General features: G+C 40.2%; 1 protein-coding gene across 1 annotated transcript in view; it reads right to left on the bottom strand.

Annotated features, from left to right (window-relative positions):
• LOC122563391 (glutamate receptor ionotropic, kainate 3-like) overlaps positions 1–18,904 on the bottom strand; it is a 562,582-nt gene that overhangs the window by 175,833 nt on the left and 367,845 nt on the right. The window contains exon 12 of the mRNA XM_043717129.1: positions 2,167–2,390. Coding sequence (XP_043573064.1) covers positions 2,167–2,390 — 224 coding nt within the window. The remainder of the gene's footprint in view (positions 1–2,166; positions 2,391–18,904) is intronic.

Here is an 18,904-nt window from a genome sequence, read left to right as displayed (position 1 = left end):
ACAGAATGACTGCTTGGTCTACAACAAGGGGACAAAAATATAAGATTAAACGTGAAATATTTATGGTAGAGAACTAATCTTTTTTTTCCCTCAGCTGGTTGAGAGGATGTGAACTGCATGACCAGAATTTGTGTTTGAAGTAGAGACCTTGACAATTTTTATGAAAAGGGTAGATAGAAAGAGTAATACAGATTTACAGGAACAGAATGAACACTGGGAATTTTTCTAGCTGTGAATAAGGAATATTTGGAGAGATATGGGCAAGCACAGGCAGGTGGGACGAGTATAGTTTGGGATTAGGGTCAGAATGGACTGGTTGGACCAAAAAGTCGGTTTCGATGCTGTATGATTTGATGACTATGGTATTAACATGGACAGGCCAGATTGAATGTAGGTTATAATAATTCTGTGGGATTCACTGATAAAAATAAAATGGAATTATTGAGAAAGATCGTATTCTCTGATTTACGTTCAAAGAGAAACAAAAATTAAAATTGGAGTGTATGCAACCAAAAAACAATTTAGAAAACATTTCTGAAAGAATCTGATGAACCCTACAACTTATTGATGATCATTTCAGTTGTCAAGAACATGAGTGTCCACTTCCTCATTGTCAATTTAGACAGCTGATCAATTAATTGAGAAATACTTGGTCTAGCTTATGATGTTCTCCATTGCTAACCATTTTCACTGACTGAATCAAATATTGGTGTATTATAATCCACAAATATCATAGGCTTCCGAGTACTGCAAAAAATAAATTGCAAACATTACTATCAGACACAAAGGGGGAAAGTAAATAATTTTGTGGCTATCTTCTCTGAGAAAGAATGCCAAAATATTATAGATTCAAACTTCATTTTCATCAGTACATTCATTCAGTCTTCAGTGTTCTTATTATTTGGGCATCTAAATAGTCAAACTCACATGTCACTTTGACGACTATCATGGGAATATGGAAAGTTCTGTCCCTAATGATTAGATTAGATTACTTACAGTGTGGAAACAGGCCCTTCGGCCCAACAAGTCCACACCGACCCTCCGAAGTGCAACCCACGCAAGACCCATTCCCCTACATTTACCCCTTCACCTAACAATATGGGCAATTTTAGCATGGTCAATTCACCTAACCTGCACATTTCTTTTTGGACTGTGGGAGGAAACCGGAGCACCCAGAGGAAACCCACGCAGACACGGGGAGAATGTGCAAACAGACAGTTGCCTGAGGCAGGAATTGAACCCGGGTCTCTGGCACTGTGAGGCAGCAATGCTAACCACTGTGCCATTGTGCCACCGTGCCGCCCAATGAGGACAATGGAAACTTAATATCCTTGACATTGCTGAGAATTGATTGTAACTATTTCTTACATAATCAAACTTTGATATACCCCAACTTGCTTAATCAGTGTCCATCAAATATCCAATCAGTGAGACTACAGTGATTCAAAATATGAAACAATTGGTTGTACGTTGAGGGAATTGGGATTACAAGGATTAGTCTTCTTCAAATCAATGATGTTATTGCATGTACTGAATCAAGACCTCCTGGCTCTGGAGTAAGAATATTACAACTGTGCTACAAGCGCCTCTGGTTGCAAGGCACATTGAATGCATATAATAGTCGCACAGTTGAGGCCAATTAGTTTCCTTTGAAGAGAGTTGACTAATTATGCTAATTCGGATGGATTGTTTGAATTCCATCAAGTACAAACAACTAGTTCATTGAAAGCAACTCCTCAATATAATTGAAATTAATTAGGTTAGGATGAGTATAAGTGCCAGAATAAACCTCTTGGGCCAAATGATTTGCATTTGGGCTGTAAATTCCATGTAGTTCCATTCAATTATATCACTAATGATCAAATGCTCCAATGTCTCCTGAAATTGAACATAGGATTTTCCTGACCTTCCATGCAATCAGAAATCAATTGAACAAGGTACTAAGACCAATGTTTGCCATGTGTCTCCAAAAGTATAAATTTGGGACTTCTAATCATATTTTTCTGCATTAGTTATTTATTTTATGATAAAACTAAGGTGCAGCAACTTTCAAACAGGAAGTGAATATGCCTTGATACACATTGCTGGTTGATTTTCTCTTAGAAAATTGCAAAGTGCGAATTTTACAATCACAATGACACAAAGCTAATATTATCCATACCTTACCTGGCTATGACAAATAGCACACAACTCACACCGAGGTATGCCAATAAGATATACATCCAGATATCTGGAGAGAGAGGATTCAGGAAGGAGAAGACACCAGCGTTTGTTCCATTTGATTTTCGGTACAAAATACTGATCCCCAGTGTCATGAAGGGTTTAGAAAAATCAATGACCTTCTCACGGGCATAGGTGATCGTCAATGGAGCAACAGCAAGGTCAGCTTTCTGTTGGGAGAAGGAAACATTTTGAATTAAAAAAATCAATTTCTAAACTGGCATTTAATGGAGAGTACATTGCTAAATTGAAATGCTGAGGAATATCATTCAGTTAACATAAAACCACTTGTGTTACGGTCTTCTCAGTATCCTATTCTGCTTATTACAATATAAACTGTTTAACTGTGCAATGTTGTCAGGCTGCTGGTCGTAATCTAATAATCGGAGCTTGTACTTGTGCAGTAGCTTCTAATATAGTAAAATCTCCCATCTTTCTATCCAATGATAGTGCATTATATCACATGCACATTTTTTTGTCTTTCTATCTCACACTTTCCAAGCATTTCCATTGCTACTTCTGTAAGTCTACACTCAGCACATTTCGCATGATCATAGGGGAGATGATGATCTCCTGGTAGTACAACTAAACTAGTCATCCAGAAGTTCACACTTATACTGTGCAGACATTGGTCCCAAACACCATTACAGCAGCTGGTGGAACTAAAATTCCGTGATAAATATCTAGAACTGAATACTTGCCTCAGTAATGGTGGTCATAATTCAACCAATGATTGTTGTAAAAACCACCACCAGTTCAGTAATGTGTTTTTGGGAAGGAAATCAGACATCCATTTCTGACCAGAACTATATGTAACTCCAGATCCACAGCTTTTCGTTGTCCTCTGAAATAGCCGCATAAGCCAGTTTAAGGGCAATGAAGGATGTGCACCAAATGTGCCAACAACATCCATATTCCATGAAAGGATACATTAAAACAATTGTTTTGTTCCTCTCTTTAAGTGAATAATTTTGTCATTCAGCCACTGGAAATGGACACCATGAACCATAGGGGAATCAAGGAATCAAGGCCATGGAAGTAATTTATATTGAGAACATCACAAAGTATAATAAAGTTAATAAAAGAGAAACATAAAAATTAAAGAGAATAGAATATAGTGGAAGATAATTTGAAGATTTCCGTGACTGCGATAAGAGCAAGGGAGGTGGCAAGACTTCATTGAAGCTGCAGATGCAAGCTTTACTCATGGAAGTTGTGAAAAAGAACAAACATCGCTTATTAGACCGTGGAAGATGGGAATTCATCCACTTTGCCTGCAGAACACCAAAAACGTCCATCTTGACTAAAAAAAAGAAAGTTCCTGCATAGTAAACATTATAATTTTATAGAATTACAATTTAACAGAATTAAACATTTTAAGTACAGATAATGTTAGATTGCATAAGTGAAAAATTTCAAAACAATGAAAATTAAACTGCATTACACCTTACAGAAGTCATCAAGGGAAAGATAATAGAGAAGCATTAAGTTGCTTTAGACTTTATAAGCTTTCCAAAAAATAAATAATCACAGTAGGAATAGATGACAGCAGAAATAACACAATTATAGAGATTTCATTTCAGAGATGGTTCAAATAGAACCTAGAATTGGACATCTTGGAAATAATAATTCTTAAATTATGGAATTCATCTAACTTAAGTGCTAAATCGAAAGGTGAAAAAATAAATACATTATTGCATTCAGTAGGACCTTCAATGGGTGAGGCTATAAATTGAAAAAAAATGTAAAAGAAGATACTTTTGAAGAATGTCTTCAAGCTTTTGGCAATTACTTTAATGTGAGTGCAAACAAAATTTTTGAATGAGCAAAATTTAACAGAAGATTTCAGTATCATCCAGGGGAATCAGTAAATCATTTCATTTATCAGGTCTAAAGCTAAGAAGAAAGCTGTAACAATGAAGCTTTGAAGTCAGAATTCATTCGAGATAGAATTGTTGCTGGAATTACTGAAGAGAATTTCCTGACTTTGAAGAAAGCTACTCGAATTGGCCTGGAAACAGAAAGAATCATAGACAAATCCTAAGACGAGAGGAACATTGTTATTACAGGAGATCAACAAAATTCATTCATTTTTGGTCTCAACATGCTAAAGACACATGTAAAAAGCACAGGATAAAGAGTAGGCCAAACAAAAGAAACAAGGCATCAGTGTAGGTGCTGTAAAACAAGAGATCCTCGCAAGCACAAGCAATGCCCAGCCATGTTACATCTGTAAAAGAATAGGTTATTCCCAGAAGATGTACAGAAGTACGAAAATCACCCAGGGACGAAGGGTCTCCATAGTTTAGGGTGGCATAATGACTCAGTGGTTAGCACTGTTGCCTCTCAGCGTCAGGGACCCGGGGTCAATTCCATCTTCGGATGACTGTGTGGAATTCTCATGTTCTCCCTGTGCCTGCGTGGGTTTGCTCTGGTTTCCTCCCACAGTCCAAAGGTGTGCGTGTTAGGTGGATTGGCCATGTTAAATTGCCCATAGTAGCCAGGAATGTGCAGGCTCGGTGGATTAAGTATGGGAAATGCTGGGGTAAGATGAGGGAGTGGTAGGTCTGGTTTGACTGCTCTTCGAAGGGTCAGTGTGGACTCAATGGGCCAAATGGCCTGCTTCCACACCTAAAGGATTCTATGATTCTCAGATCAAAAAGCTTTAAATCTATTCAGACAAAGGTACAAATGCAATAGAACTGTCAGCACAAAAAGAAAAAGCTACCCAATACATTCCAATGAGAAGTGACTCAAGTTTGACATCATCTGTTTATGTTAATAAACTTATCATAGAGTCATAGAGATATATAGCATGGAAACAGACCCTTTGGTCTAACCCATCCATGCCAACCAGATATCCCAACTCCTGTATTTAATACTCTGACATATAAAGGAAAGCATACCAAATGCCTTCTTCACTATCCTATCTACCTGCAACTCTACTTTCAAGGAGCTTTGAACCTGCACTCCAAGGTCTCCTTGTTCAGCAACACTCCCTAGGACCTTACCATAAGTGTATAAGTCCTCCTAAGATTTGCTTTCCCAAAATCAGCACCTCATATTTATCTGAATTAAACTCCATCTGCCACTTCTCAGCCCATTGGCCCATCTGGTCAAGATCCTGTTATAATCTGAGGTAACCCTCTTCGCTGACCACCACACCTCCAATTTTGACATCATCTGCAAACTTACTAACTGTATCTCTTATGCTCGCATCCAAATCATTTATGTAAATGACAAAAAGTAGAGGACCCAGCACCGATCCTTGTGGCACTCCACTGGTCACAGGCCTCCAGTCTGAAAAACAACCCTCCACCACCACCCTCTGTCTTCTACCTTTGAGCCAGTTCTGTATCCAAATGGTGAGTTCTCCCTGTATTCTGTGAGATCTAACCTTGCTAATCAGTCTCCCATGGGGAACCTTGTCGAACGCCTTACTGAAGTCCATATAGATCACATCTACCGCTCTGCCCTCATCAATCCTCTTTGCTACTTTCTCAGAAAACTCAATCAAGTTTGTGAGGCATGATTTCCCATGCACAAAACCATGTTGACTATCCCTAATCAGTCCTTGCCTTTCCAATTACATGTACATCCTGTCCCTCAGGATTTCCTCCAACAACTTGCCCACCACCGACATCAGGCTCACTGGTCTGTAATTCCCTGGTTTGTCCTTATCATCCTTCTTAAACAGTGACACCACGTTAGCCAACCTCCAGTTTTCTGGCACCTAACCTGTGACTATCGATGATACAAATATCTCAGCAAAAGGCCCGGCAATCATTTCTCTAACTTCCCACAGAATTCTAGGGTACACCTGATCAGGTCCTGGGGATTTATCCACCTTTATGTGTTTCAAGACATCCAGCACTTCCTCCTTTGTAATATGGTCATTTTGCAAGATGTCACCGTCTATTTCCCTGCAGTCTATATCTTCGATATCCTTTTCACAGTAAATACTGATGCAAAATACCCATTTAGTACCTCCCCCATTTTCAGCGGCTACACACAAGGCCGCCTTGCTGATCTTTGAGGGGCCCTATTCTCTCCCTCGCTACCTTTTTGTCCTTTATATATTTGGATTCTCTTTGGATTCTCCTTAATTCTATTTGCCAAAGCTATTTCATGTTCCCTTTTTGCCCTCCTGATTTCCCTCTTAAATATGCTCTTACTGCCTTTATACTCTTCTAAGGATTCACTCAATCTATCCTGTCTATACCTTACATATGCTTCCTTCTTTTTCTTAACCAATCCCTCAATTTCTTTAGTCATCCAGCATTCCCTATACCTACCAGCCTTTTATTTCACCCTAACAGGAATATACTTTCTCTGGATTCTCGCTATCTCATTTCTGAAGACTTCCCATTTTCTGGCCGTCCCTTTACCTGCGAACATCTGCCTCCAATCAGCTTTCAAAAGTTCATGCCTAATACTATCAAAATTGGCCTTTCTCCAATTTAGAACTTCATCTCTTAGATCTGGTCTATCCTTTTCCATCACTATTTTAAATCTAACAAGACTACTGTTGCTGGCCCCAAAGTGCTCCCCCACTGACACCTCATTTCCCAAGAGTAGGTCAAGTTTTGCACCTTCTCCAGTAGGTACATCCACATACTGAATCAGAAAACTGTCTTTTTTAGATTAGATTAGATTACATTACAGTGTGGAAACAGGCCCTTCGGCCCAACAAGTCCACACCGACCCGCCGAAGCGTTACCCCTTACCTAACACTACGCGCAATTTAGCACGGCCAATTCACCTAACCTGCTCATCTTTGGATTGTGGGAGGAAACCGGAGCACCCGGAGGAAACCCACGCAGACACGGGGAGAATGTGCAAACTCCACACAGTCAGTCGCCTGAGGCGGGAATTGAACCCGGGTCTCTGGCGCTGTGAGGCAGCAGTGCTAACCACTGTGCCACTGTGCCGCCCACCGTCTTGCACACACTTAACAAATTCCTCTGCATCTAAACCCTTAACACTATGGCAGTCCCAGTCTATGTTTGGAAAGTTAAAATCCCATACCATAACCACCCTATTATTCTTAAAGATGGTTGAGATCTCCTTACAAGTTTGTTTCTCAATTTCCCTCTGACTATTAAGGGGTCTAAAATACAATCCCAATAAGGTGATCATCCCTTTCTTATTGCTCAGTTCCACCCAAATAACTGCCCTGGATGTATTTCCAAGAATATCCTTCCTCAGCACCGCTGTACTGCTATTCCTTATCAAAAATGTCACTCCCCACTCCCACTCTTGCTTCCCTTTCTATTCTTCCTGTAGCATTTGTATCCTGGAACAATAAGCTGCCAGTCTTGTCCATCCCTGAGCCATGTTTCCATAATTGCTATGATATCCCAGTCCCATGTTCCTAACCATGCCCTGAGTTCATCTGCCTTCCCTGTTAGGCCAATGCATTGAAATAAATGGAGTTTAATTTATTAGTCCTGCCTGCCCTGTTTGACTCGCTTCTGTTTTCAACTGTACCAGTTTCAGATTGATCTCTTTCCTCACTATCTCCCTGGGTCCCACCCCCCCACCTTACTAGTTTAAATCCTCCCGAGCAGCTCTAGCAAATTTCCCTGCCAGTATATTAGTCCCCTTCCAATTTATTTGCAATCCATCCTTCTTGTACAGGTCACTTCTACCCCAAAAGAAATTCCAGTGATCCAAAAATGTGAATCCTTCTCCCATACACCAGCTCCTCAGCCATGCATTCATCTGCTCTATCCTCCTATTCCTGCCCTCCCTAGCTCGTAGCACTGGGAGTAATCCAGATATTACTACTCTTGAGGACTTGCTTTTTAAATTTCTGCCTAACTCTCTGTAATCTCCCTTCAGAATCTCAACCTTCTCCCTTCCTATGTCGTTGGTTCCAATGTGGACAATGATCTCCTGCTGGTCCCTCTCCCCCATGAGAACATTCTGCACCCTCTCTGAGATATTCTTGATCCTGGCACCAGGGAAACAACACACCATTCTGCTTTTTTGCTGATGGCCACAGAAACATCTGTCTGTACTCGGACTAGAGAATCCCTTAACACAATTGATCTGTTGGAACCCGACATACCCCTTGTTGCATTAGAGCCAGTCTAAATACCAGAAACTTGGCTGTTCATGCTACATTCTCCTGGGAATCCATCACCCCCTACATTTTCCAAAACAGCATACCTGTTTGAAATGGGTATATCCACAAAAGACTCCTGCACCAGCTGCCTACCTCTGTTACCTTTCCTGGAGTTAACCCATCTATGTGACTGTATCTGAGACTTTCCCCCCTTCCTATAACTGCCATCCATCACATACTGTTGCTGTTGCAAATTCCTCATTGCTTCTAACTGTCTCTCCAACCGATCCATTCGATCTGATAAAATTCAAAGCCAACAGCATTTATGACAGATATAATCCACAGTAACCCTTAAACTCTCTTAAAACTCCCACATCTGTCAAGAAGTACATATCATTGTATTAAAGGCCTTTTTGCTCCTTCATAATCTACAGATCCAGAAAATAACAACGTCTTATTCCTCTACAAACAATGCTCCAGGTTAAATTAATAGTTATGGCTTATATTTTAAGTTTAATCAAGAGACATATCTCTAAAAACATATAACCAAGAAAGAACCCACTTTACTCACTACTGCATATTGTTGTGCTGAAGGGCCTGTTCCCATACTGCGGAGAATCTGATTTAAATTGTAGTAGTTATTTCTGTCTTTATGACTTTTTCTGGCAGCTCATTCCATACGCAGACCACCCTCTGTGTGAAAATGTTACCCCTCAGTTCCTTTCTCAATCTTGTCCCTCTCACTTTAAACCTATGCCCTCTTGTTTTGATTTTCCCCAACCTCAAAAAAAACCTTGACTATTCACCCTATCCAGGATTTTACAAACCTCTATAAAGTTACGCCTCAGTTTCCGATACTCCAGGGAAAAAGCCCCAGCCTATTCAGCATGTCCCAGAAACTCAAACTCTCCAGCCTTGGAAACATCTTTGTTAATCTTTTCTGCACCCTCTCAAATTTAACAATATCCTTCCTGTAGAAGGATGAGCAGAATTGTACACTACTCTGGAAGTGGCCTCACCAAAGTTCTGGGCAAAGGTGAGTACTGCAGATGCTGCAGATTAGAGTCAAGATTAGAGTAGTGCTGGAAAAGCACAGCAGGTCAGGCAGCATCCGAGGAGCAGGAAATTCTCTGAAGAAGGGCTTTTGCCCGAAACTTCAATTTTTCTGCTTCTCGGATGCCGCCTGACCTGCTGTGCTATTCCAGCACCACTCTAATCTTGACTGTCACCAAAGTTCTGTACAACCACAACATGACGTCTCAACTCCTATACTCAATGTTTAGACCAATAATGGTAAGTGTGCCAAATGCAATCTTCACCATCCTATCTACTTGCAACTCTACTTTAAAGGAACTATGCATCTGCAACCTTAAGTTTTCTTGTTCAGCAACACTCCCCAGGGCCCTACCATTAACTGTATTAATCCTGCTCTGATTGCCTTACCAAATGCAACACCTCACATTTATCCAAATTAGATTTAATCTACCACTCCTCGGCCCATTGGCCTATCTGATCTGGGTCCCATTGTATCCTGGAATTATCTTCTTAACTGTCCATTACCCTACCTATTTTGAGTCATCTGCAAACTTACTAATCATGCCTCCTATATTCACATCCAAATCATTTATACAAATGATGAACAGCAGTGGACCGAACAGTGATTCGTGTGGCACACTGCTGGTCACAGGCCTCCAGTCCAAAAAGCAACCTTCTCCCAACACCCTCTATCTCTTACCTTTGAGCCAATTTTATATCCAATTGGCTAACTCCCCTTGGATTCCATGTGATCTTACTAACCAGTCTACCATACTGAACCTTGTTGAATGCTTTGCTGAAGTCCATTTTGTCGATGTCTACTGCTCAGCTTTCATCAATCTTTTTATTATCACTTCGTAAAATTCAGTCAAGTTAGTGAAATCTGATTTCTCACATACAAAGCCATATTGACTATCCCTAATAGTCAATATTCCAAATGCATATAAATTATACCCCTCAAAATACCTTCCAACAACTTACCCTCCACTGACATAAGGCTTACAAGTCTACAGTTACCTGGCTTTTCCTTACAGCTTTTCTTAAATGAGGCACCACATTAGCCAATCTCTAATCTTCTAGCATATTACCTGTGGCTGCCAATGATACAAATATCTCAGCAAGAGGCCCAGCAATCTCTTCCTTAGCTTCATACAATCTTTAATCTCCTTTTGTTGAGAAATGTGTTGAAGTATGTCAACATTTGATTTCAACTGGTTGATTAGGTTGATCATCTTCTTTCACCCTCTGTCATCAATGTACTGGTCCACCAGACATCTTCCATCCTTATGTTGTGGTCTTAGAGAATTGCTGCTTAATTAGCATTATCTCTGACTCTGGAATTAATCATTTTGCTCTAGAACACGACGTGAAAAATTCCTATTGCCTCATCATATAACATCAAACTTAATTTGGTTGGAACAATTCATTCTGCAGATAATTCTGCCATCTGAAGAACTTCAATTAAGGGCTCCACATTAAGTTCAGATGAATTGTACTGCTCATTCTCATTGCCAGTATTTGCTTCTGCTCACCACCTTCGTGAATGTCCATCGTCTGAAGGTTCTTCAGAGAGGATAGAGATGGAAAACTCCTGTAAAACCACAGATTATCTTCCTGTTTCAGCATGAAACCTTTGCCAACATAGATAATCTCGCCAGATTTTGTTCTTCTTTGTGGGTACCACACTGAGTCTAGGAAGCCAAGTAAAATCTTGTGCAGGTTGCCCTGGACCAGTAGTGTGACAACAGTTTTTTTCCTGCACCTGGTGTAATCAAATTGGCTTCTTACTGAATATATTTAAGAGGAGGTACCACTGTAGCCTCCTCCAGAGATTCACAGCATCACAGATGCCAATCTTCATCCAAATCAATTCACATGCATTATGTCAGGAAGAGGTTGGAAGTACTGGAATCTCCAAAGGCTATGCACCCTGACAACATTCTGTCAATAGTACTGAAGACTTCTGCTTCAGAAATTACTGCTCCTCTCACCGAGTTATTCCAGTACATCTACAACCTTGGCATCTACTTGACAATGTGCAAGATTTTCCAGTTACATCCTGTAAACATAAAACTAGGGTAAATCCAACTCAGCCAATTACCATCTCCTCGGTCTACTCTTGATCAGTAAAATGATGGAAATTGTAATTAACAGTGCTAACAAGTAACATTAGCTTATCAATAACCTTCTCACTAATGCCCAGTTTGGATTCTGCCAGGGACACACTGCGCCTGATCTCATTACAGCCTGAGCTCAATTGTGGACAAAGAATGAAATTTCAGAGGTGAGGGGAGAGTGACTATCATTGATATGAAGGCTGCATTTGGCATGGCATCAAAAAGTTCTATCAAAACTGGATTCAACTGAAATCAGGGAATAAAGTATTTTCCACTGGTTACAGTCATACTTAGCACAATAAAAAGGACTATGGTTGTTGGAGGTTGATAATTTCAGCTACAGGACATCTCTATAAGGTTTCTCAAGGCAGTGTCATTGCCCAACCATCTTCCGCTGCATTATTAATTACCTTCTTTACATCATAAGATCAGAATTGGAGGTTGTCGCCAGTGACTGCACGATGTTCAGCACCATTGGAACTCCTCAGTTATTGAAACAATCCATGTCCAAATGCAGCAAGACCTAGACAATATCCAGATTTAAAATAACAAATGGCAAGTAACATTCGTGCCACACAAGTGTAAGACAATGACCAGTTCCAATAAGAGAAAATCTGATTGCCACCATTTGACATTCAATGGCATTACCATCACTGAATCCCCCAGCATTATATCCTGGGGGTTACCATTGAGCAGAAATTAAACAGGACTGGTCATATAAATGTTGCGATTACAAGAGGAGGTTAGAGGTTAGGAATCCTGTGAAATTAGTAACTCACCCCCTGATTCCCCAAAGCCTGTCCACCGTCCACAAAACACACACTTGCCTAAATCACCTCCACAAAAGTCAAGAAGCTTGGCATCAACTGAACAAGGCAGCCCACTTGATTGCCAATACATCCATGAACATTTACTCCCTCCCCACTGGGACTCAGTAGCAGCAGTGTGTACCACCTACAAGATGCACTGCAGAAATTCATCAAGATTCCTGAGACAGCACCTTCCAAACTGAAGAGCACTAACAATTAGAAGGACAAGGGCAATAGACCCATGTGAGCACCACTATTCTCAAGTACCCCTCCAAGCTATTCATCATCCTGATGTGGGAATTTGTCACTGTTCCTTCATTTCACTAGTCAAATTCCTGGAACTCATTCTCCAACAGCATTTTCTGATGGTTTACATTAAATGGACTGCAGTGGTTTAAGAAAGCAGCTCACTACCACCCTCTCAAGGTCAAGCAGACAAGTAGCAATAGATATTGCCTCGGCCAACAACACCCACATCCCATGAATGAATAAAAAACAACTTGGCAACCTCATTTTTTCTTGGTTTTTGAGGAGGGGTCACTGGACCCAAGACATTAACTTGGATTTCTCCCTATATATGCTGCCAGACCAGCTGAGCTTTTACTGCAATTGCTCTGTTTTTGTTGTTTGTTATTACCTGATCGCTGCCTCTCGGAACTAGTTGGGCATTTTCTGCCTCTTCACAGATGATGAGGACAAGATGTGCCCTGTGCAAGCAGGCTCCAAAGTAAAAGTGCTGATTAAATGTCATGTATACATTTTCAACTCTAATAACTTCTTTGTGTTGTTGCAGAGGTACTTGTGGAGTACATCTACTCCTGAGAATTATGTCATTTGAACATGTAGTTTCATCTTTGCAGACTGAAACTTCAGTTTCTTCAGCCATGGTATTCAACCTAATAAGATATTTGCCCCAGTACCAAGCTTTTAGGGTGAGAAGGGAAAGATATAAAAGAGACCTAAGGGGCAACTTTTTCACGCAGAGGGTGGTACGTGTATGGAATGAGCTGCCAGAGGAAGTGGTGGAGGCTGGCACAATTGCAATATTTAAGAGGCATTTGGATAGGTATATGAATAGGAAGAATTTGGAGGGATATGGGCCGGGTGCTGGCAGGTGGGACCAGATTGGGTTGGGATATCTGGTCAGCATGGCCGGGTTGGACCGAAGGGTCTGTTTCCATGCTGTACATCTCTATGACTCTATAAGTCTACACCAACCCTCCAAAGAGTAAACCGGCCAGACCTATTCCGCTATATTTACCCCTGACTAATGCACCTAACACTATAGCGAATTTAGCATGGCCAATTCACCTGATCTGCACATCTTTGGACTATGGCAGGAAACCCACACAGACACAGGGAGAATGTGCAACCTCTACACAGACAGTCACCCAAGGTGGGAATCGAACCCGGGTCCCCAGTGCTGTGAGGCAATTGTGCTTACCACTGAGCCACAGGATTGATAAATGAATAGGAAGGGTTTAGGGGGTGTGGGTCAAATGCTGGCAAATAGGACTAGGTCAGATTGTGATGTCTGATCAATGTGGATGAGTTGGCCCAAAGGATCTGTATCCATGATGTATGATTCTGTAACTCTGTGACATGCTTGATAAAAAAGACGATGTACTGTGTATTGCTCCATGGAATCCAACTCAATATCCCCAGATTTAGGATACTGTCAAACAGAAGGTAATAAAAAGATGTTAGAACTTATTTTCACCAAATAGCTATCTTCCATGATTAGAGATCCCCATAGATGATGTTTTCATGCCATTTCCTGTTTCAGTGGGGAAAAAGTTTCTCTGTAAACCAAATTCAGGAGATCAAAACTCCTACAGATAAAGTAATGGACAAATTCCCCAGTCTGGTACAAGCAACATCATCAGTGAAAGCCACCCAAAATATGAAAGGTTCTTGACCATGGTAAGATTTTATAGGTTGAGTCAGCTCAAGAACAGAATCCAGGGCATAAGTCCTCAGGCTGCAGACCTGCAATCTTCCAAGTCCAAAAAAAGAAGGTACTGCAAAAAATTGTGAAACATCAAAATTATCTGAGACATAGTTTGAGAATTGTGGGGAGATGGGATAATGGTAAATGTAATCATCTGAACAAATGTTAACCATGGGAAAGAGGCTGGGGGAGATGTTGCACGAGATAATGGTCTGACAGGGTTAATGTTGGAGATTGCCTTAGGGTCCAGCTGATCACACTCCCATAGGTGGAGATAAAGCAGAACACCTTAAAATCAAAATAAATTAAATATCAATATCTATAGATCTCCAGCATAGCACAGTGACTCAGTGGTTCGTAGTGTTATCTCACAGTATCAGGGACCTGGGTACAATAGATTTGGGTAACTCACCCGATCAGTGTAGGTTTCTTTGGAGTGCTCTGGTTTCCTCCCGAAGATGTGCAGGTTAGGAAGGTTGGCTATGTTTGATTGGCCATTGCGTCCAGGGATGTGTGGGCTCAGTGGGATAGCTAAGGGAAATGTTGTGAGGATAGAGTGGGGGCTAGGTCTCAATCTGATGGGATACTCTTTGGAGGTTCGGTACAGACTTGATGGGCCAAATGGCCACTTTCCACCCTGTAGGATTCTGTGATTCATCATTACTCCAATCATAATGTCTAATGAATAAGTGTAGATATTTTAATCAAACTGTTTAGATAAGTTTGACACATCCATGGAGCAGCTGTGGCTTGAACCCAGACCTTCTATCAATATTGTTATCAATAGTAAATGACACCTTGTGAAGATGAGAGCCTTTTCTTTAAGATTTACTAATGATCAATCCTCTCCTTTTGCCTGCTAGGAGGCGGTTCACTCAGTTGATTGGGTGCTGGTTTGTAATTCAGAACAACACCAACAGTGCAACTTTAATACCTGTACTGACTGAGATCACCATGCAAGTCCTGCCTTCTCAAACTTGCCCTTCACCTGAGGTGCAATAATGCTCAGATTAAATTCACCACCAGTTGCTTCTCTCTGATGGAAGTGTGGGACTTTACCTTTACTATTGTAAACCAATGAATCCTTTGGACCAATTCAAGGAACAGGGGTTTAGTGACAGCATCATTTTACTCACAAAAATAATAGAATGTAGCCTTGTTTTTTTTTGTTCCCCTTGCTTATCAATGTAACTCTCATTAAACCAAAGTTAATATCGCTTCATTGTCATTCAATTATTTATTTGCTTCTTCTTATCTCCAATAGTTTCCTTTCTCAATTACCCTTTGCTACATGATTTTATTACTTAATTCTATTGATTTTTTTTAACTATTAAAAACAACCTGAAAATTTGGGATAATTATTTCAGAAAGGATAATTTCTGGAAGAAAGTACTTTGAACCTAATCAATTTTGACACGTTATTTCACTATATGTTTTATTTATTTTATTTTTGTATGAATGATAGAAAATTCATGTGTGTTTTCTGTGCTTTTCCCTGTGCCCTGCGGAGAGATGTGAATGTACTATGACCAGTGTACTTTGTCACTTGTGTTACTACCCAAGTCTCTGATTGTAGGTAGCTTCTGTAAATCTTTGGAATGTACCAGTGCCTCCTTCTGAATTAATTAAGTTTGTGTAGTCTGAGCTCCCTCATGGCCTGGCAAATGCAACTGTCAATCTCTATCTTGTTCTCACTTACTCATTTCTCTCTACTCATCATACATACACTGGCTCTTCTCTCATATATCCCCTCTCCACTTTTTCTCTCCTTTACCTCTTTGCACCTTCCTACTTCACTCAGCTCAAACAGCACAAATAGCGCAACAATATTTCTCATCAGTGAAGCGAGAAACGTTCTGGTCTATGTCTTGACAATTATCCTCATTTTTAATGATCTCCAATTGGACTTATTCGATTCTGCCGGGGAGGTAGTCAGGAGAAAATGGAAGATGGTTTCAACATCTTTCACAGAATACAAACAACTGCTCCACCGTTATTGGTTCCATTGAAATCTGACCTCACACAGTAAAGAGACCATGGAATTTGTCAGAATCAGCATAATCAGTTTAAGTGACAGTAGTTTCAATAATTGCATTATGCTGAAGGGAACCGTAATACGTTTATTGTGATGGTCTCAGTTCAGCTTCAGTGTTCACCACTTGACCCGAGTCATTGGTCCACAATTCTCAATAGTAATGAAATACAATAATTTACCTTTCTTGGAGAATTCTTCTCACATTTAATCCTATTGGATAACATAGTGCACTGATGCACAGCAGCAAATTAAATCCATTATACATTCTGAATCTGTCAGTGATGAATATAAATCAATATTGTTTAAAAAAAATGATTGCGGCTAGCTGTTTATGAAATCGATGTGACCTCCAGGTTTGTTGAACATAAACAGTGAATTCAAACTGTAACAATGGAAAATTTGCTGTTAGGCATAAATATCAAACCTCTGCAGCTATTGTTCATGGTATCTGCAATATGTTTTTCAGATTATATTTTGTTGTCTTGTACGTACACTTTGCAAACATTTCTCTGACTCCCACTTGGGAGCTTTCACCTGGAGCCTGATACCATGTTGTTGCTGACTTCTGGCTTTCATGTGTGGATTTACAGGTTCTTTCCACCAATCCCCACACCTCAACTAACAAGTCATTCAGAGCGGCAAAAATTTAACATTTACCATTTTGTAAGATTTCTGGTTCTGAAAATATAGGCTATCATCGAGAATGAACATCTGAATTGTCTATACGTTGTTGAGCAAGCAATGCTGAGGTGATTAATGGCACACATGTCATACACAAACTGAAAATGCTGCAAAGATGCTGCATGATGGCATGATTATGTAAACATAAGTCATTTTAGATGCTTATGGTGTCAATCTTCTGAAGAGAATACAAGGGGATTGGACAGTTTGATTGAAGGCCCAATAAAATAACTCCCTCTGAAAACAATAAAGTGTATTGCTACTCTAAACTGATATCTGAGGTAGAATGCACATAAAATGTTTTTCCTTTGATTTAAATCTGACAGGTAAGAATATATTTCCAGATCAAGGGGCAAAGTTATATGCCCTCCCCCATGGCCAGCCCAGTGATGGTGAAGATATTTAGTCAATCCTCCAATCTAGAGTTGAAACGTATGAATTGATGACTGTGATGTACTACTTCTAAGCCAGGGTGAGCGGCAGAGTCATGAAGCTTTCACTAGTCCCTCGGAAGCTGTCTGATTTGGCATTCTTCCTCAAGGTGTATCCTTCTGGAAGCAGGGGGGTTCACCGTCTTGTTCTTTAAGCTGATGTTCTCCTTCCCAGCCTGGCTCACTCAGTACAACAATGTCAACATTATAGTGCTTAGAGTACCCCGGTCAATGATATTGTTGTGGCGTCCAGCTCTGTCACTGCTGGTACTGACTATGTTCATTCAGATGTTCCAGGGCTCAAACCTCATTTTGAGGGCTGAGGAAAGTGCCTGTGTGTGAGATCTTTTAACACTAGGAGGTCCTGGCATAAGCAGGACCTTGTCCAGAGGTAGTCATCGCTGAGTCAATTGGAGACTAGGCTGTGCTACACAATGAGACCTAATATGCATTGTTGCCCTGAGTCATTGTCATTCTAGGATCTATACTGTTGCTTGTCGGTGAGTTACATGCTGTTTTGACTGCATAATAACCATACCTTAAGCATTATTCCTGTCGTCAGGATTTTCCATGGTGCAGGCTCTTTTTAAAGGTTTGGAAACAGAATATCTCTTTTCCAACATCCGTACTTCCTGCTTTATTTAGGGTAAATCTAACTGACCTCGGTCCATTAAAAATAATCTTTGTTTTACGGAGATTGGATTCAAATTATTTGTTGTTTTCCTGAATACCAACACATTAGGTTAATGTAAACGTGTTGCCTGTAAAATATCTCTCCTTTGAAAGGCGTTTACATGATTATTCCACTGATATAATATATATGTTGTCGTTTCACATAGCTCTTAAATCAGTTTAATTGAGGTCAATTAGAGCTAGTTGGCAGTTCTCATTTGAAGACAGCATCACTTCTCTGAGATAATGAGCATTGGGAGTTCTGATGACCCCTCTGAAAAGGTTAGAATTCAACATGCTTAACGTAATGGCCAATGTGCAGTAGGTTTCAGTTTTGAATTATGTTGTACATGAATTCAGGGCCTTCTTAGTAATGCAGAGTGAATAGCAACACAGTGTGGTCCATGCCTACAGAGACTAACTCTCTCTCTTTGTATCTCACAACAATATGATGGACTGGTTTAATCAAAAATTATTCCCAGCTTCATTTGAAGGGTCACCATTTTGATTGAGAAGTGTTTGGCTATATTTATTTTGTTTTGTTATGTTCTTTGAGCACTGGTTAGCAAAATATAAAAAGAGCCACAGAGCTCAGTGTTGGAGCTTCATCTGTTTACAATTTGATGAAGGAACCAAAATTGTGATTGACAAATTTGCTGATGACACAAAGGCAGGTTGGAAAGTCTGTTTCGAAGAGGACATAAGGGTTATAAGTAGATTAACTCAGTGGATAAAGAACTGGCAAATGGTGTATAATGTGGAAACATTTATTATTATTTATTTTAGCAGGAAGACAAAGAAAGAAGCACATGGGGATCTGAATATCCCAGTGTATGCCTAGCAAAAGGTGAGTATTCATGTACAGCAAGCAATTAGGGAAGTC

Source organism: Chiloscyllium plagiosum, chromosome 27 (assembly GCF_004010195.1).
Source record: "Chiloscyllium plagiosum isolate BGI_BamShark_2017 chromosome 27, ASM401019v2, whole genome shotgun sequence".
Taxonomy (NCBI): Eukaryota; Metazoa; Chordata; class Chondrichthyes; order Orectolobiformes; family Hemiscylliidae; genus Chiloscyllium; species Chiloscyllium plagiosum.
Note: the sequence above shows the minus strand (reverse complement) of the source record. Positions and strands in the feature narration are given on the sequence as shown.